This window comes from Erithacus rubecula (assembly GCF_903797595.1).
Source record: "Erithacus rubecula genome assembly, chromosome: 6".
Classification (NCBI taxonomy): domain Eukaryota; kingdom Metazoa; phylum Chordata; class Aves; order Passeriformes; family Muscicapidae; genus Erithacus; species Erithacus rubecula.
In genome coordinates, this window is record NC_136688.1 from 397,949 (window position 1) to 418,881 (window position 20,933).

General features: G+C 42.8%; 1 protein-coding gene across 3 annotated transcripts in view; it reads left to right on the plus strand.

Annotated features, from left to right (window-relative positions):
* The first annotated feature begins 553 nt into the window (after positions 1–553).
* The window catches only part of SLC1A2 (solute carrier family 1 member 2), a 77,458-nt gene continuing 57,078 nt past the window's right edge, over positions 554–20,933 (plus strand). Inside the window, exon 1 of one of the 3 annotated variants that reach the window (XR_013774583.1) lies at positions 554–1,412. Coding sequence is in view for 1 of the 3 variants with exons in the window: in XM_079308383.1 (XP_079164509.1) it covers positions 1,396–1,412 (17 nt within the window). In the remaining 2 variants the exon portion in view is untranslated. Of the gene's footprint in view, positions 1,413–12,786; positions 12,806–20,933 lie in introns of those variants that run through there. The other 2 variants (XM_079308383.1, XM_079308384.1) reach the window with 2 other exon arrangements.

Below are 20,933 nucleotides of genomic sequence, written 5' to 3' on the forward strand. Positions count from 1 at the left end.
CTCGGGGCGGGGGGAACGAGCTGCGGCGGAAATGTTTGTTCCCTGTGAAACGGGACATCAGGTTGGTCAGGCTGGAGTGGAAACAGCACCGAGGTTGGCGGGCAGAGCTCCAGCTGAGGGAAACGGGAGCCAAGGTGTGTGGCAGTGTCGGGGCGTGACACGAGCCTTCTGTGCCCTGCACCTGGGCTCAGGTACAGAACAGGACAGAAGCGTCCTGCCTAACGCTGCGAAAATGCCCCGGGGCGACCCCCGCGGTGGCGGGGCGGGCCCGGGCGAGGCGTGGGGACAGGCTAGGGCCACAGGCGGGATGGTGGCCGCTGCCCGGGGCCGGTCCGGGCCGAGCCTGCGGGGCCGCCGGCGGCAGGTGGGGCCCGGGCGCCGCGCCGCAAGCACCTGCCGGCAGGGGGCAGCACCGCGCCGCGCCGCGCCCTGAGCGTCCCCGCGGGCCCCGCTCGCCTGCTCGCCGCGGCCCCGCGGTCCCTCAGCGAGCCCCGCCGTCCCGGTGGGACAGCACGGCGCGGACAGGGGCCGGGCCTCCCGAGAGGCTGCTGCCGCCTCGGCGCGCCGGGGCAGGTGCTGCGGGGGCGCTGCCCCTCGGCCGCGCTGCGGGACTCGGCTGCCGCCCGAGCGCCGGCCCGCTCGGCGGGGCACGTGCGGTGCGCGGCGGCAGGCGGACACCCCGAGCGGGGCAGTGTCTGTGTGTGTGTGTCTGTGTGTGCGTGTCTGTGTCCCAGGCACCGCGCCTTCCCGCGGCTCCGGCCGGCTCCCGCAGCCCCGAGCCTGCCCCGGGAGGCGGTGGCGGCCGCGGCGAGCGGGGCAGGTCGCGGCCGGCGGCGCCCGGCCCTCCCCCTGCGAGGGGCTCGCCGCCCCCCCGCTGCTGCCAAGGAGCTGTTGGGGGGGATTTATAGGAGTAACAACGGCTCGTGATGTCAGCCCGTGCCTAAAATAGAGAGGGATTGACTGCAAATCCACGGCTCGAGGGCTAAACCTTCCAATCCAGCCTCAGCCAGCGCCGCGCCGATGTGAAGTCGCCCCCCAGCTCTCGCACACAGGCGCGCACACACGCACACGCTCCCCGCGGCGAGGGGAGGGCGCGGGGATCGCAGCCCAGGTGCCAGCGCCTCCTCGCCCCGCCGGCCACTGCTGGGCGGCCGCGGCGCAGCAGCGCCGGTCCCCGGGGCACCGAGAGCCTGCTCTGGGACGGCGGGGTGGGGGACAGCCGAGGAGGAGAGGAGCTGCCGGATCCGAGCCCCGCCGAGCCCCCAGGATTACAAGGAATTGCCTGCTCCTTCCCAGACGTGAGCGAGGGTTATACCAAAGAACCAACCTCCTTCGCGCCCTGCTGCCCAAATTAATCCCTTGGACCCTTGAGAAGACAGGGGGTTTTTCGGAGCCATGGCATCGACAGAAGGGTGAGGGGGACCATCTCTCGGGTGGGAGGAACGGGAGGATGGGGGAGATGCCCGGCATTGTTCTTTTGGTAACAGTTTCCTGTCATCTGCTTCATTGTTAATCCTTGCCCCTCGCCATTCCCTAACAGAATAATTAGGGAGCGAGAGGAAACGAGAAGCAGACGATCCACATATAGAAGAGAGAGAGGGAAAAAATTTCAAATATGAGCCACTGAAAAGGTCTTCGTTTTCCTTCCCATCACTTCTTTATTTAACCCCTGGAGGGCAGATCAAGCTTAAACCACTTGCCTGAAAGAAGAGTACAAGTGAATGGTTCACTCAAAAGGGAGGGGGTATCTTCTTTCTAAATATAACAATGTGTTAGTAATAACAATAATAATAATAGTGATCAATATTATAATTTAAAAAAGAAAATAGAAAACCTGTCCCCCAGCCATCTCTTCAAAAGGCAACAAACAAATCCAACTTCTTGAGGAGTTGTGCAATTTTGCAGTTCTGTGCCAAATGCGTTAAAGTTCTAGCAAGAGAAATGCTGGGAAGGGCAAAGGGTTCTTCAAGAGGCTTTAAAGAAAAGCAAACACAGTTCAGTTCTGGTAGTGTCCTTTGGAAGAAAACTGTGATCCCTACCTACCCGTGCCAGGATTGCAGGAGTCGCCCGCTTCGTCACTCTCTGATGAGGCAGGGGGCTTGTTCACTTTGCAGACTTGCTGATAGTAGGGAAGAAAAGAAAATATTTCATTGATCTCTGCTTGCCCTCTTATAACATTACCTAGTATTAGACTGCCTTTAGTGTGAGCCTCCCCTTTATCCCTGGATGTTGTCATGTTGTATCAGCATGATCTGCTCAGGATAGGACTCTCTAAGGACAGAGTGCAAAAGGAAGCTCTGTTTATATTGCCTTTGTGTCTCTCAGGCTAAAAGACTTGCTGAGCTGATTTAAATAACACAACACATGTCTGGGAGGGTGTGCACACAGGTATCCCATTACCTGGTCAGAAGAAGAATCTGGCTGTCTGTGCAGCGGCCCCCAAGCAGTTGGCTTGGGAAGAATGGAAGGTTAGAAAGTATGATTTGTGTTACTTTGGGAAAAGGACAATCACTCAGCCTAACAGAGGACAAACATGAAAGCTCTTTGGCTTTTCACAGGACAGTGACAGAAGACATTAATTTATCATTCACTATTGCCTTACCTTTGCAGGGAATTTCTGCCCTGAATTTGTTGATTTTTGTTTTGGTGGCAGCCCAGCAGTTTAATCTGCCCTATGTAGCATATCCTCTGTTTAGCTATATATTGTCAACAGATGATCAGAGCCATGAGAAAGAAGCTCAGAGATGCAAGGACCAGCCTAGGCTTGCAGCTCTTTCCCTTCTGTATCCTTGGACTACCCCAACTATCACTCTCCTCTGGATGATGCAGTTATCTTCTGTTTGTATTCCCACATGAGGTGGCTGCAGAGGTCTGTGCTTGTTTTGGATCACTGGTGGAAGGTGGGATCAATTGTACAGGAGTTTAATAAAAGGTGGCTGTGTTAGAGAGATCTGTCAACTTTGGATGAGAGGAGGCTTTTAAAAGAATTTGAGTGAATAGGCGGGCTGCAAAAAATCAGAGTGCCAAAACCAGAAAGGCTTTAGTAGATGCATGCTTTCATTTTTTCTTATGGAACACAGCTAAATTGTCAGGTTGAGAAATGAAACTAAAAGTTTAGGCCTTGTTTTCATACCTTGTAGGAAATTTACCTAGACTGAGACGAACTGAAATTGTTGTTTGGTATGATTCATTTTGTGGTCTGTGACAGCTGAAGGAGGTGTGGAAAAAGAAGTTGAGTGGGAAGCATCTCAATTGTCAATCCGTGTTTATCAGTAAGAACCTCTTCCAAAACTGAATCCTCATCTTTCTCTCCCTTCAAGTGAAAAGCTGAGGGTAGAGATTAGCTTTCACTCTGATGTAAAGGTCAGCAAACTGAGGCACCAAAAGGATCATCAGGGAAAGTGAATATTGACTGGACCTTGTTCAAGAAATGCTTTCTCCCAGCACTGGTGCAATGTGAGAATGGTGGCAGAAACATAGCTCTGCTTGCAGCCATGGGCACTATCTCAGGCACACACAGGTGCATGGAGAAGGACCTGCTGGAGCTGGGAACAAAGGGATGCACTCCATATTTACATCGAGTTTCTTTTGGCTTGTTCAGCTAGATATAGAAGTATGTAAAGGTTTTATTTTGTGGTGTTAAATCTGCTCCAACTACAGCCATTTTTGTAGTGACTTATTACTCTTCCAACAGGGAAGCTTATGTAAAATCTTCAAAGTGAGGATGTTAGGTGTGTGACAGGATGTTTAATGAACAACAAAAGGCACTGACAATATATACTGCTGAAGGTAAATCTGTGCTCCATTGTTAAGACTTAGTCGTCACTTGCAGACAGGATTTGGTAGGAAAGATTTCCTTGCCTGTGCCCTTCCAGTCATTCTTTTATTTTTCTTTCAATATCTTATTTGGTTAATCTTATCTATGTATGGAAATCTGCTGTGCAAATCTTTCTGTTCCAAGAGGATGGTTAACAATGGGAAACTTCAATTGGGAGAAAACGAGAAAGGAAACCTTCAACAACATGGCACAATCAGACCCATGGGTCTACCTCTGGGTCTACCTAACTGTATTTCCAGCTAGTAGGGTTTTGGTTTATGCTGTCTCTATACTGAAGATTTAGTCTTTCTTTCACAAAATTCTCTGATGCAGTTCTCATTACTAAGATGGATTTCTGGTGTTTAGCTGGTGCTGAAAATGGAAAATAGCCTGCTCAAGGAGGAAAGGCTAGCATCAAGTATGGATACAGTTCAAGGTTTTCTTCTTTTTGTGTTCTGTTTAAACGTCCTCTGCTGGCCATGACTGCAGGCGGGATGCTGCGAGTGCTAGCGTGGTTCAAAGATCCCAGGACATGAGTCCATACCCACACACTGTGGTGCCTGGTGTAGGGCTCAGTACGTGGTGGGTTCATCTATGGAAATTTACCAAAGTAGAACATTATAGCATTTCGTTTGCTTTCACAGAGTCTTGATAGGTCCTAAAGGTTCCATGAGATTGACTCTGATCGGTTGATGCCCATGCTTGCCTTCAGACCTCCGAGCAAAGTCCTTAATTCCATGGTTTTATTATGGCTCTTATCTCTCTCTTGAGTCTTACTAAAGGGAGAGAATAGAGTACCTTACTACTGTTTTGCTTGTTTTGTTTTTTTTTAAAAAAAACAAAAACCTTCAAGAATGCTGATTTAGATAATATAAAAATCTAGAGATGTGTTGGTATTTTGTAGCCTCTAAAGAGCGGGAGTTTCAGGTGTGATGTTTGGATTAGGCTCTGCTCCTTCAGGAATATAGCCACTAGGAGACACTATCACTGCATCTATAGAAGCAAATTAAACAGAGGCAGGGCAGGTGTGTGAGCTGGGAGCTCAGCCCTCTGTGTGCAGGTCAGCCTCAGGGCAGCCCGTGCTTTGGCTGGGCAGTCCCTTCCCCGTCCATGGGCATGGTTAGGGAGTCAGTGTGGCCCAGTGGCCATTCCCAGTGGGCATTTGGGGTAGGGTCACTGTATTTTGCAGAAGTTAACAATGCAGATGTGAGCTCTTCCATTGGTCTTAGTTCTGGAGAGCCATCCCAGGAAGGGTTTATGAAAAGCACAGAGATGTCACCTGTTCAGATTTGTGGTGCACAGTTAATGGGCACATCTCTGTGTGTGTGTGTATGTATGCACCCTGCTACAAAATAAATCAGTGAAGTGGAAGATTATGAAAACATTCTGTGTTTGAATAAACAGAAGTCTGGATAATTGCTTAGTGTCATGGCTTGATTAGTGAAATAGTCCTTCTCAGTTCTATGTACAGTGTTCATGTGTTATGAAATGGCACAAATGCAATGCTCCTGTTCTGTTCACAGTAGTAGATAAACTGCATGGCAGGTGTGGAGATCCCCGCCTGGGTATTTGACTCTGTCAATATCTTACTTAGAAGGAAACAAAGAACCTCATCTGAGGTCCATTTCTCCACATTAGGTTGTTTCTACATTCTTCTATAGATACTCCTGTCTTCATTGCAAGTTGCACTCTCTGAAACTGCAGTTCCACCATCAGGAGTACTGTTTGTCTGTGCTGTCAGATCACCAAACAATAAAAGTTTGGTCCAGACCAGAGAGCATATGGTTTGATTTCTCCAAAATTAGCCACAGCCATGGAACCCACATAGGTTCTATACTAGCTGTAGATGGATAGTTATTAGCTAACATAAGCTAACACAGGAGGCACAAATAATAAATACCTTACTGGCATAAAGCTCTGTAAATGCTAGTTAGCCTGTCAACATTTTTTGAACAAATTCGAACATTAAGAATTCATTTACTACACAGGATTATTTTTTTAGCCATGCAGCTGTGATAGTTTTGGATCTTGGAGCAGGAGTCATAAGCCATTTGCTGCGTTGTCAAGACAAAGCCAGAAAGGGAGATTGCCAGCATGTGTTATGCACCTAGCCTGGAGACAGCATGACAAACCTAGGTGAGTCAGGAAAACTAACTTGGCATTTCATCGTAGGGTTCAGGCACCTACATAGGAGAGTGGGTTTTCAGGATCTGCCACAATATATACAACAAGCACACCCACACATTTCTTGTCATCTGAATTCTTATTCTGTAATTTACCCACAAAATTTCTCTACATGGAAACTTGAGGAGTTATTCTGGCACAAATGTTTAGATACTTCAGAGGATGAAATCTTCCAAGTGCTCTCAGTTATTTTTATATTTGATTTGATGAGCACCAGCATAGGATGGAGATGTTTTACCCTATGCTCTTTATCTTAGATATTTTGTGAGACAGATGGAGTGAATGCAGCTTGGTAATTAGTCATATCAGCTGTGGCTCTGACCTCATTTCACTGTTGTCAATTGCAAATATCTCATCAATTTCAGTAAAAGATAGTTAAGCTTTACAGAAGATAACTCATGATCCTTAAATGACACAATAGTTCTCATGGCCCAACCTTCAGTTGGGTCTTGAGACACACTTTAAAAAAGAAGTCATCACCCAGACAATAACATCATTTTTATACATATTCAGATCACTTTATAAATGTACAGGGATTAATATGCTTCCTATAAAGTCTACAGGTGCTTATTTATTTTGAACTTTTTGGAAATAGCAGGTTGTGTTATTGGATTTGATATATGAAGTCTGAAGGGAGATTGTGCTTCCTTAAAAAATGACTAAAATTTTCAAAAGCCTTGTCTTACCATAGTTTTCTCTGAGATAAATGTATGTTTACAGCCTTCTCCATGGACATGTGTAAATGTTTGTATACAATGCACCAAGAAATCAGCATACAAAGCAGTATTGCTGTACCAGCAAATTATTGCATTTAATTTTCTCCTTTTTCCTGTTTCCCCTTGATCTACAGGCTGCCCAATGAAGACTTCTAAGACCTGTTAATTTGTGAGCAGTATTGAAAGGGTTGCAGTTTTTGAGTTTAAAAGGAGTAAGGTTAAAATTCTGTCCTCTTTCAGAGGCAGTGTGGTTGGCATGTTCCTGTGTGGCATGGGTGACAGTGGGGATGCTGGGGCTCTCTGTGAACATGGATCCTGCACTAGCAAGAGCCTGCAGCATTGGGCTGACTCTGTAAAGAGTTGTCTCCATACCAAAGCAGTCTGTATGTGTGTGAGGGGTGTGGGGTGAGGGCACAGTGCTAACACGTGGCCTTCACCTTCAGTATTCTCGTGTAATACCTTTCCATTTTCTGTGGGATTTCATTCTCTTCTCTGCCAGAATATCTTACAACGCCTGCTGTTTAGAGCTATTAATTGTATGATTTCTTGAAAACACTGGCTGGGTCTGTCAAATCCATCATCTTTGTAATCCACTAATGAAAATCCTCTTTTGCCAACTCAGTACAATGTTTCACCCAATTTTAGTCTCCAGCTCGTTACTTTAAAATGCTATTACCAGAGGCATACAAGCAAGAAAAATAAGTATGATTTTATATACTTAATCCTGCTTCTGTATTAATTTAAAGGCTCTCAGTTTTAAAAAAAGTAAAGCCTTAAGACAATTGACTACAATACATTTCAGTCCTTAGAAAAGAAAACAGACTAAGTTCAAAGCTCATCATATTTTATAACTTTTATCTTCAACATCGTTGATTGTACGTAAACAATTCCAAATTGGGGATCCTTACAAGGAAGAACTAAAAAAGGACCAAGGCATAAAAGAATTAAGGAATACTGATAATTACAGGTATCTTTAGGAAAGCAGTGTGGAATTAAAGAAAATGCAGTATTTCAGGTTCACAGTTGAGTCTGAGAAATCAAATTCATTGCAGCATTTTAAAGAATGGAAAATAGAATGAGATGTTAAAAATGAAAATGATTTAATTTTTAGTTTTCAAAAATAAATTCTTGGTTTCAACTTCAGTTAAGAACACTAAAATGATGGGGCCTCCAATACAAAGAAAAATATTTCACTGTGTATTGAGAAAATGTTTTGAGTAGACAAAGACAATATTTGTCTTTTTTTGTGAGTTTTTCAAGGTGCCAACAATCTCCTCTTAGAGTTGTAGAGAGCAATAAAGTCTCCCCTCATCCTCCTTTTCTGGAGGCTGCATAAAAAGGCGTATCTGATTCTTTCTTCTGCTGGTTCAGTGGTGTTGCTTCCAAAATTTCCAGGAAGTTTTGAGCCATTTTTTTCTGCCAACATTGCACTCTACAAGTATATTTTGCAGTGTTGGTTTTCACAACTGCAGTTTTGCAGCATTGGTTTTTAGGACTGTTATCCATATCAATGCACAGAGGCTGCCTGCCTGAATGTTCAGTGAACAGGATGCTACTGCCCCTCCCAAAGTCAAGGTCCTTGAGCCCCATCCATGAATTGAGCTGCTTCTAATTCTCTGCTGGCTCACTATCAACTGCATAACTAGTGAGAGGATAATGGACAGCACCTCTGAAGTAGGTATTTTGGGGTATTTTAAATTTAATCTATCATCTCTTTGGCGTATTGAGAATAATCAGAGATGTATCCAAGTGTAAAATCTGTGTGAGTGAGAAAATGGTCAGTTTGGTACTAGAACACTTACAAAGCTTAGAAGTCAAATTTGCATTCAAACTGATACTTGTCAAAAGTGTAAATGCATTAATTTATCCGAGGGCAAACAGGTAAATGGGTCTAAGTAGAGTTACATCACCTGCTAGTTCACATCTCTGATGTGATTTGGGTTAGTCTCACTTAGCCCTACTGCCAAATTTGTGCTACACATCTGGGAGTGACTGCACTTCTGATTGACTTGTGGCCTCCTCAAGCCATACCATGTGGTTTCCAGATGGTGGACTTCATCTCCCTTGAGGCAGGAACCCCTGGTGTTTGCCTTTCCAACTGCTCGTTGTACGTTCTGTACTGTCATTTACCCAGCAGCTGAATGAAATTTGGTTCTTGGAGATTTGCTCTCTCACAGGGACAATGACAGAGATCACCACTAAACAAGTCACATGCACTGCTAAGCTTCTGACATTGCACATCATTCACAAAGGCTGTCTGGCAGGTGCAGGGCACAAACCTGCTCGTTCCTACTCCTTTGGACAAGTGTGTCTGATGCAGCACCCTTTTACAGGGGTTGACAAACACTTCTGGTAAGTGTTTCCAACCTGGAGGAGCAACATGACCAGGGACCAGTTTAGATCCTGAAAGTGGTGTAACTGTATTAGTCTGGTATTGTATCCAAGTTAATGACAGCCTCTTAGTCCAGCTAATTATCTTGAGTGCAGGAGAGCACTAGTATGGATTTGCCAGGCTAGCATACAGACACCCTTTGTACACCAGGTTCAGCCTATACAGAGTCTCAAAGCCTGTTTCTCAAGGCAAGGAAAAAAGATCAGCATTATTTATGAGTACAGAAATTAGGGGCAGCATTTGTGGGTTTTGAAAACCATCAACTGCCTGCGACCATGGCTTCCTTAATTGAAATAGTAACAACACAAAGGTAATGTGTAACTGGGGATATGAGAGTGGACTAGATGCTCTTCAGAGGTCCCTTCCAGCTTTAGCTGTTCTGAGATTCTGTGCATGACAAATACATGGTGTACAGCCATCTCCATGTAGTCTCTTCATATCCTAGCTCTTGACTGTGGCTGTGATGCCATGTACTGCTGGCACACCATCCTGGAATATGCTCATCCATGTACTGATTTTTCATGAGGTTGGATTCAGGTTATGTATATATGCATAATAACACAACCCAACAGAGGTAGCCAGACCTGCTGACTCCACACTGTGCTGGTTACTATGTGGATAGCCTTAGGTGTGTTTCTGTGGTAATTCCTGGTGTAGCTTAATCCAAACATAATTCAGCTCCTTAACATGAACCAGAGCATAGCAGGTGGGCATCTTCAGGAAGTTCACTCCAGAAGCTCACTTTGGACTAAATTACCAATGTAAGTTTATCCTCAGTCGGTCACTGATATGCCTCAGGTAAATGTTCCCTGGTGGGCAGGTGTTCCTGGCAGGCTCTCCTCATCTCCTGCCTGCTGCTGTGCCTGCTAACAGCACAGCTCCTTCTGCAGCCACAAGCTGAGGTGCTGCCATGGCCTTCGAGTCACTTGCCTATGTAAGTCACTACTGAACAGTCTTGGCCTGCTCACCATGAGCAGCACACACTGCTGAAGGCAAAGCATGGCTGGAGGTAAACCATGCTCTCCAATCACAGAATGTGGAGGCTTCTGTTGCAAATTTGTGCCAAGTGTGCAGAGGGTTCTGGGCTGCATACAATAACAGAGGCAGCATCTCAAGTATATATGGTTTAGTACACTTCCTTTGAGGCAGAAAGCTCTCTCATTAATTAAGCATCTGGTCCTTATCTGTATAAGACCTACTTTTGCTGTGGTAACAGAAAAGATTTGTCCCAAAAAGCGCACGTGTATATAAACACATGTCATCCACATACACGCATGCATATGGGAATTAATTAACACCTGGTTGCTATTTATATCACAAAATGTAGGTCAGGTAGTGGAAGACAGATCAGAATTGCTCACCCGACATTTTAGGGAGACTTAGAACAGGCATTTTGCAGTGTCCCATGCTGGAAACTGTCAGGAAATAATGTTTCTATTGACATAAAAAGTACCAGAGGAATCCTCAAACTATGTTGGGCAAAACATACAAAACTTATGTCACGGTAATGCCAAAGAACTTTTGTAGGAAGCCTTCTGCTGTTTCCAGCATTAGCTGTTGCTTTTCTTCTAGCTTTTGTTCCTGTCCCATTTGCAGGCATCTGTTCCCTGGTGGTCTGCTGAACGGGGTTCCCAATAACTCTTTCCAGGGGGAACCTGGGGAGGGTCTTCTGAAAGATACAGTAATGGGCACATTTTTTAGGACCTCACAGCAGCCACCATCTCTTCAAGTGAGTTGCTGGCGTGCCTTGAGGAGGACATTCCTGTCACCTTTGCTGGTAACGGGTTTGTGTCACACGGTGGCACCCTTGCAAACCAAATAAAGCTTGAACTCCCACTGCAGCCTCTCTCAGGGACGTCTTGGGGGTCTTCACTCTCACTTGATAACTGAGGCTTCAGGATCTTTTGAATTTGATCCCCTCATTGTGTCTGGCTTGAAATCAGTGGGTAGGTGGAAAGACTTACTGGGCAGCAGGAAACAGATAAAACCCACAGGGGCATTGTGGTTGTGTAAGCCTCATTTTTTTTGGTAGCCTGACAGTCAACACAAGATCATAGTGCAAAGGGAAAATCCCAGTATGTTGGTTGGTATTTATGATGATAATTTTTGCCTTTTCTTTTTTTTTTCTTTTTTTTTTTCTCAATATTTAATAATTATAGTGTTACTATCCGTTGCAGTTAAGGATTTTGTGGAATATAAACCAAGAACATATGTAGCTAAATACACACCGAGGGAATCCCGTTCTGGCCACCTGGATTCTGAAGAGATTCCTAGCTTAGATGAAGGTATTGTGTGACCAAGAGCTCTTAAATACATTGTTTTGCCTTTCCACAAAGGAGGTACATTGTTGAGTTTAGGTATTTCAGTTTTGCAGTTGAGCATGTTTTGGAATCCTCTGCATCTTAGGAGGTCAATCCTTTGTTGAGATTTTTGTAATTGTGCTGACTATTTCCAAAAGCCCAGGCTGGGGGTCAGAGCCCAGCTATGTGTTAAATGTTTCATACATTTTCACAGTAGAAAGACAGGTAGTTGTCTGCTCTGGACAATTACTCTTGTACAGAGCTCCAACAAGCTGCTGCAGCGAAGGTGCAGCAGTGTTTATTGCCAGAATCTCTTTGTGTGATGCATTTTTGTGGTTTAAAAAAGACACCTCTGTTGTTATGGCCCTTGGATGTAGAAGCTGTGGTGATGGCAGGAGTAAGGTGGAAACCAAAACCAACTCAATTTGTAGGAGATATTTATTCACTAACCTATAGACAAATGTTTCCAATTCAAAATGTCAGTGGTTAGTTAATCTGTATGTATTGTCCAAGTCAGGAGAAAATAATGCATTTTTATTTCTTGAGGGAGTAGTAAAGGTGTAATCTTAGAAATGCTCAAATGCCTGTGCCTTTATTTCTGTCCATTTTAATCTTCCTCCCAAAATACCCTGTGAAGCCAGCATATGTAGCCCCTAACAATAAAACCACAAAAATCAGTATTACTTAGTTTGTGAAGTTTTCCTGTGTGTCTGGCTCACTCAGTCTGGATTTGCCCTTTGTTTTGATGAGTACAAATTATTTTCTGCTGTATGTCATGCTATTCAACCTGCATATAAAACTTGTTCATTGCTCAAACTTCCGTGACAAATTGATGGAACGACAGTGTAGGATTGATGCAATGAAGTTGAAAAAGTGTTAAATGACAGTTTAATTCCACTGGGTGGTAACCATTCATAATATTTTCTATTCAGGCTCTGAGTTGAAGGTACAAAATCACTGCGATGCCTGAACCGGTGTAAGAGCTGACATATCCCTCCTTCTCGTGCAAATACAGGAGGATTTATGCAGTCAGCACATGTCTGAGATTGCTAGGCTGCTTCTGACAGCCATAGCCTGCTGAGTGCTGGAGATGATGAGAAGAAAAAGCTAGAGCTTGCACATCAAAGCCACTGGCTTTACTTCTGCAAAGGGAGCACTCAGCACTGTCACTCGGAAGCTGGTCAGTGCTGGTGAAAGGAGCCTGGCAGAACAGGGCATGGGTTGGACAGGCACATCAAACATCAAACTGAAGATGCAGAAACAGCACTTGGTGCCTGGAGATCAGACATGGCTGCAAGCTGAACTGAAAAGGGGGGTACACATTAATTACCATCTTTTACCTGTGTGTTAATGCCTGGTAACTGCCCTGGGATACTCACTGACCATGCACCATCCTGTAAGTGTTTTCATAATTTTGGATACCTTGAAGACATCACAATAACTGCCATATACTGTTTCTTCATTATTTGCAAGGAGGAGAGAAGGGAAGGAGGAGGAGGATTTTAGCTTCTAGCCAGTTAGCCTCTATTCCTACTCTCTCTGCCATCAAGAAAGATGTTAGTTTGGTCAACCTCACTTCTCATCCATGATGTATCCAGAATGGCTACATAGAGGTGTTATTTCTCCAGTCTGTTTATTAGCTATGCTGTGATATCAGTGTGTCTAAGATGTGCCTCTCTATGGCTAAAATGACATGTATAGGAAGAATAATATCTCCTAATTTATCTTTCTATATTAACAAAGAAATCAGACAGCTTAGGAGAAGTAATGTACTCTTGTCTTCATAGATGGAGAGTTAAGGTGTGAAGTTTGCTCCCTGTCACACCAGAATCTGCAGCTAATTTTCCCATGAAAATTGTGCTGTCACCATGGCCAGTCAGGCAATGCAAAACTCTGTTTCCTATATTTTTCATCCCAGGTGATGCTGGTTATGCCTTTGCTCTGCTTGACTAGAGCAGATGGAAGCCAGATGAGGAGCTCAACTTACTTCTTTGTGTAGACCTGCAGTGGTTTTCCTTCTCTTATGAAAATACCATTCTGTCTTCACATTTGTTGAATTTTTGGGAAAGCTTAGATTCTCCTTTTGCTTTCTCTCAGGTTTTTTTATTCCTCAAGCTGAAGCTTAAATTATCTGTAAACCTGACAGACTGCCTTTCTCAGAAGTGCTGTTTCTAGCACTGTTGTGAACTGATGGGTTTATTAACAGTGGCTGATTTGTAAATCTAGGCTTTTAGACATCAAGAGCATATACCTGAAGGGTAGATAGGACATTTCCCAGTGAAGAGAAATACACTAGTGCCAAATGTACATCAAAAGCTGGAATGGAAAGATCTCTATTGGCAGGTGATCAAGTTATTGCATTTTGCTAATCTTCCATCACTGTTTGTTTTGCGGATAATTACAAAAGAGTACTCAGGAACAGGAAAGTCAAAACATATCTGAAGCTGGTTGTTCCTTTAACAGTTTCCTGTAATAATGTGTCATGTTTCAACATACAGTTTCTTCCTAGTAACTTCTGCTCATGACATAATTTTTGATTCTAGCAAGAGTCTAGCAGAGTCCAGTCTAGTCTAGCAGAGTAGCAAGGGACAGAAAAATTATTATATCAGTTGAGTAGCCAAGGTCACACCCTAGAAAAATATTTCTTACATGACAAAAAGTGAGAGAACAGAATAGTGGTCTGTCTTGTTTAAAGAAGATGCCCTCATATCTACTGAGACACGGAAAATGTTTTACAGACAGACGCATAGTAAAAGAAACACACTCAAACATGCAGTCACTGTTATGTCCCAAGTGGTAATATGCCACTAAATTGTCAGGTGTCCCTAGGACTTAACTGAAAAGCATGGCATACTTGGAAATTGCCCCACTTGATGTACTACAAAATTTACATTTAAGTGAAGAGGGCCTAGCTATCATTTGGTTTGTGTGTCTGGGTATTACTGACCTCAAAACACCTTTCTTAAAGTTTTATTGTGAAACTTCATCATAGTCCACATTCGGTGTAAAAGAAGTATTTGGGCACTGTGGAAGTTATTTTCACAGTCCCATACCATTATAAATTAGAATATTCTAGTAAATTGATAGTTGCTAGAACTAAGTCATTATACAAGTGTCAGATTTTATTTGAAAAAGAAGTGAGGAAAAAAGTGCATTCTAGAATTTTCACAGTCCTAAACAAATACTTCTTTTAAAAAGTGTAAGGTAGGTATTCTGCCTGTTGGTTACTTTTTAGATCTTTACTCTTTGCAAAAGCAAATAAAAATTAATTACAAAGGAATGTGAGGAAGGTGGTGCACATTTAATTGCAGCTCTCTTGGCCAGCTTTGCATCATTTATTTGGGTTTGCCAGTACAGATTGCTCTGGCTATTTGCCCATGTTCTGGCAATCACTTCTCATCTGTTGTAATAGTGGAAAATTTAATTTCAGGCTTACTCTTCCTTCAGTGAAACTATTGCCAGTGTGGCTGGCAGCAAAAAAGCAGTGTTGGTGGAACATGCTGATCTTCTTGCTCAAACCCAGACTTTCATAGAATACATGATATGTGTCACATGTAAATTCTAATGCTTTGCTGGATTACCTGTTATCTGGAAGTCTTTCTTTAGAAGTCCTTCACTCTGTCTGGAAATGTATGGGCTTTTCTACTGTGAAGCAAGTTATTTGCTAATGAGCTGTGCATGAGCTACCCTGCAGTAATTCTTCACACAGATACGATTACCCCAAAGCAAGGGGAAAGTAACTGATCATACCTTGAAAGTATAGGAGACCCAGCATGCTACCTTTGCCTGCACCACAGTGGATTACCAGTGCAGGCAAGCATTTAGAATTGAAAAGGCTTTGCTGCCTCCCTCAAAAAAATCATCTTCTTTCAGTGCACTGTGAGTTTTAGCAGCTTTGTTTTCCTCGGCTTGGTCCTGAATGGGACTGCCTGATGAGGCCAGGAGATGGGGTTGAAGAATTGATTTTGACTGCTTGTCTCTGACTACCAGCTAGCAGTGCATGAGACACTCTGCAAGTTTGAGCCTGGCAGCTCATAAAACCACTGCATGTTGTGCATGAGATTAATTTGGCTCATAATTGTCCTAGAAATAGAGTGTCTAAGAGCCACAGGCTTTGCTTTGCATGTTTCAAACTTTGCCTTGTTCCCTCTGAGGCACAGTTCCTTCTTGCTGTAGGTGTAAAAGGAGCAGGACACTTACAAAAAAGTAATGTGAGTCAGTGCAGAAAAAAACCCCAAACAGGTAAAGCTCAGTAACATTTATGTGATATTTCCCAGTTTTCCCTTCACAGAGCATCTTGCAAATGCCACAAGGACTCAAAGGGCTGTATGGGAGGGCATAATTAACTAAAAAAGATGACTTGAGAAAACCAAAACAAGACAAATAGATGCTTCCTTAGTGAGGCTGTGGGGAAACTGCTTACATATGGTAAGTGGACTTTTTTATGTCATGAAATACAGTAGATAGGCTAGTAAAACACCAATTAGTAATACACTGATAATGCAACTTCTAAGTTGCAGTTGTGGAGTGACATTGTTTCCTGTCTTATGAAAATATAAGCCTGGAGTTAAATTCTGCCAGCAGATGGAGAGCAAAGATTCACTGTATTAAAAAGATAGAATTTCTAATACTCAGATCTGATTTATAATACAGAATATTACATAGTTTGAACTTTATATCTGTGAATTTTTTTGTTTGCTTCCCAAAGCAGATTAGAAAGCTGGTTCTTATTATCAAACTCAGGTAACCACATTTTTTAAGAAGTGAAGAAAGACCTGTCTCTGTTCCTCCCTCTTTGTTTAATGCTGCTAGTTTCAGGGTAACGTGCTGGTAGGTTGTGGATTGAGAGGTGTAGGTGGATGTTTGATGTACAGAAAGAAGTGAGCTCGATCAGAAATGGATTTAGAGAGCTGAAACTTAGCTATTGCCTCTTAATACAATTGGCCTCAAGATGCAGATCATTCAACCCCTTGCTGTGCTGAGACTGCTCTGCCTCTGCTGTGGGCGGGAGGGATGTTAGGCAATTCCAGTCAGGAGAGTTGTGCTGCTGCATTAGCCCAGTGTCTTGTCTGTCAAGTGAGCCTGTGTGCAGGGTCATGGTAGCCATTCTGGTCAGCCTGAGCAGGGGCAGTCTGCTTCTGTTTGCCTTATGCAGTTGAGCCCTGGCAGTCAGGGTCAGGGTGCAGCAGCCCTTCTGCAGGCTGACCCCAGAGCACCTTGTCTGGTGGAGCTGGAAGGGCGTGGTTGTGTCACCTGACATCTGATCTCTGTCAAATCTTCAGAACATGAACAACTCAAAGAACCTGCCAAACTAAAATTCTGTCTAGACAATTAGATACCATAGTGCACTTAAAACTTTTTGTGTGCATTGCCATATTCTAGTGCAACATAAAAGATTAGGAATTAGCTTCTCCTACCAGGTACTCTCTTCTTCCTACCATCTTATTCACAGCTCATCAGAAATACGTGCCTGTTGAGCTTCTCTTTACTACTCATTTGCCTTTTAGATCCTAGTCATATGTGGTTTCTCTGAATTTTGTTTCTCTCCTAGCCTTAGATTTTAAACGGAACCATATTTACTGGATGGCTTTACTTCATGTTAGCATGCTTGTTGTCTCCTCTAGGTCAGTGTGAATTCAGTGCTCATAAAGGATGCTAAATGAGCAGCCCAGAAGAATAGGTTTAGGTTGGTATTTCTCCATGGGTAGGAAGGTCTCAGTGCTGCTTCAGTATAGTCTTTTAAAGCGGCCTCCAAATGTACAAACATCCAATTACGTATGCTTGAAAAATCTCATCTTGCCTCTTGCAGGGTGTGAATCCAGTCCCAACAGACATTTATCCTTTGGCTTCTCCCTGCTGTGTCTGCCATAAGTAATGTTTTTGTGGTTTGTGGGACTGCTTTGTGGGAACTGAAACCATTCTTTTACGTATATCACAAAACTGCCGTTTGTGGTCGTGCATTTCAGTCACAGCCGAGTCAGGCTGGACTGAGTCCAAGAATGATCCCAATTCCCCTCCCTTAGGCATCCAGTTCCACTCAGTTGCAACACCAACACCTTCCACTATGTAAAATTAACTCTGCCTCTCCCAAAATAAAAGATGTTGTGATATTATACAATGCTGTTGCTCCATCCATCATAGAGGAGTGACCCTATTAGAGAAGCAAGGCTGACAACACGTGCGCGACTCATGCAATAGAGAATGATGTGTTGTTATAAATAATAATTACTTCAAGCTAGTAAAAAGGCCTAAACTACAAGAACACTCCTTCTGAAATCATGGTCAGCACCATGAAGCAAACCATGTACCTGTCACCATTCCTTCTGACTCGCTTTTATGCTCCGGGGAGCTGAAGGAGCTGTGTAAAAATGTGACACAAACTTTTCTGGCCAAAGGACACAGACTGAAGCTGTTCTAACTCAGCATTGAAGGTGGTTGTGAGAGTGCATTTGTGTCCATACACAACTGGTCCATCACTAGGAGAAACAGATGCTATTATAATGTTAACATGGATCCAAACAAAGCTTTTCCAGGAAGTACAGTGAGACAGAATATGGAAACAAAGAGTATTTTTTGCTACTTTCTCTCAGGCAGATGACTTTGCAGACAGTGAGATATATTTTCTGCTTGTGTCCACTGATCATCACTCTTCTGACTTCAGTACAGCTCTGTCATCTTATGTCAGCAGAGGTGTGACCTTCTGCTTGCCTGCAATTTATAAAGACAATCCATCATTCAGGTAGTTGCAGGCTCTGTGTTTTATGGGGCAACCTCAGCTTCAGTGTACACACATCTCCCTGCCCTTTGTCAAGACACACACTCTTCAAATTATTAGTGGTTTTCAACAGCAGAAAATGGTAAATTCTGTTCCTGAATATTGTGGTGTTGTGTATTTTAATGAGAAAATAGTGCAAGTGTTTGGTAGCACTGGGAATTCATAATACTTTTTGTATGCTGTAAGATATTTTTTCTTTATTTGTTTTATCCTGGTGCTTCATCTCCTACTCTCAAGCTTTAAACAGCTCTAACTGTTTTTTTTTTTTATTTGCCATTAAGAGACAGAATGGGTTATGTTAAAAAGGGAATTTCTTCCTCTGAACTTCAAAATTCCAGTACAAAAATCACTTGGTTTAATTTTTTTACACAAGATACCTCCATATAATTAAAAAAAAATACTATTTGATATTAAAATTAGGTGGTTACTATAAAAATTAAAATTTAGGGGGAATATTTCAATGCCTGCTAGCTTTTGATACTGCTTTTCCATGCAGAATTTTCAAGGTTGGAGAAGTATTGCAGAAGATTTTAAGGGAGTTTTTGTATATTCAGTAATCCAAAAACAATTTTTGACCAGTACATATGTAAGGAAAGACTGTAGCATTCTAATACTATAACAAAATGAAAGCTATATTGATGAGCTCTTAAATTCTGGTTTTACACTATTAGGAGTTTTCATAGTGGGTTTTACTTGCTCAGATCTGCACTCTCCCAAACATACTTCAAACATTTAATTTTATAAAATTTCCTGGAAATTCTTTTTAGGGGTTAGTATGAAAATCATCATGAAGCTAAGGGGACAATTCACTTGGAAATTAAATATGCCAGTGGCATGATTTGAGGACAGGTTTTTCCATCTTTAATAGCAAAATCAAGGTGTATTTCTGTGTTCTGGGACTGGCATGGACAGCAGCTGCTCTCCAGAGGGTCAGACAACTACTTTAAACTTTCAACAGAACTACTTTCCACAGAATTTGTTGACACAATGATTATTTTTCAAAAGGCTCTGAATAACTGGTGTTGTGGGTCTTTACTTCTTTAAAACTATTTATTGGTGTGATCCTACTTACCAATTTTTCTCACTTATGTACAGTCAGGTTTATTTGGTTTTTCAGATTTGTCTTCAGTCTTATCCACTAAGGAATTTGGTTGGTGACTCCAGATAAGAGATTTTTCTTTCCCACATGGGTGCTGTGCAGGAATCTGTGTCTTTAAGTCAAATTCAGAGCTTGCTGTAGAGCTATGCAGGTTAAGCAAAGTCTTACTCCAACCCCAACTTTTCACATTGTGATGTCTAGTATACTCAAACATCACTGTGGGCTGATAATTCTTGTTGGGATCCTTATTAGCACAGATTTTTCCACAGCTCTTCTTGTCCTTTCTTGACTCTCTATCTAGGCTTTGATATGCAGGAATGAGACCAAAGATGGGTTTTACACACAGGGTTTGAAATCCATATCTGATGGTCCAGAGCAGATAATATAACCTCATCAGCCAAACAGACAAGAGCTGTATCTGCCTGTCTGTCCCTCACAAACCCTTAATGAGTCCTTTGGAAAAAAAAAAATAAAACCAAAGAATCAGTGGTGTGGGATGCTTCACTTTGCTGAGACACCTGGCAGGTGGCATTGATCATTTCTAGGAAAAAGCCATGAACTGAAGAGTAGGCAATTTTCTTTCCAACTTCAAGTCAGATCTTGCTTCAGTGCAGCTTTAGAGGTAAATGTGTGATCCCATTTCAGAGGGAATAAGGGAACTCATCTGTTCAACAAAGCAGAGAGCAGATCAGGCCAACCAGCTGACATTAATGAGTGGCAGCACAGCAAGTTTCTTGGATAAACATAGTTCAAAGCACAGATTCCTGCTCTTTGTCAGGTTTTTGTTAGAAATAAATGTTCTGTACTAGGGTACCAAATTAGAGGGAGAAGCAGAGCTAGCCTTTACTGTTAATGCCATGGGAAAGAGAAATAGTGATAACAACGTTATTAGTAAGCCTGTGCTTACCAGAGGACATTCTTCTATTTCTAGGAAAAGCAATAAACTGAAGAGTAGGCAACTTTCTTGCCAACTGTTCAAGTCAGATCATGCTTCACTGCAACTTTGTAGAGGTAAATGTGGGATCCCATTTCAGAGGGAATGGAAGACTTCAGCTGTTCAGCAATGCTGAGAACAGATCAGGCCAACCAGCTGACCTCAAATGAGTGGCAGCACAGTAAGTTTCTTGGGAAAATCTATAGTTCAAAGCACAGACTCCTGCTCTTTGTCAGGTTTTTGTTAGAAGTCAGTTTTTTGTCCTAGGCTGACAGAATTAGAGGCAGAAGAAGAGCTGGTCTTCATCATTATTACTGTCACAGGAAGGAGAAATGACTACTTTAATGTTTTAAGGATATAGCCTGTGCTTATCTGAGGACACTCTACTGCAGGGCTTTGAGCAGTCCTAATGCTGCAGGTTGAGACAAATATTTCTACTGTGAAGAAATGAAATAAATTAATTTGCTTGGTCCTTGTGAAATGTAACTAGGAATATTCAGATTAAAAAACAAAACAAAATAAAACAAGGGAAAAATGAACTTGAATTTACTAAAAAATATTCCAAATGTATGCAAGTATTTATGTATTAATGAGAAGATTCATTAGACAGTTTTGGACATTTTTAGGGGAAGCAGTGGAAAACCAATTCCTTAAAATTTTAATGAGTAGGCTAGACAAGTGACTGACATCACAAGGCAAACCACCTGAATTCCTCA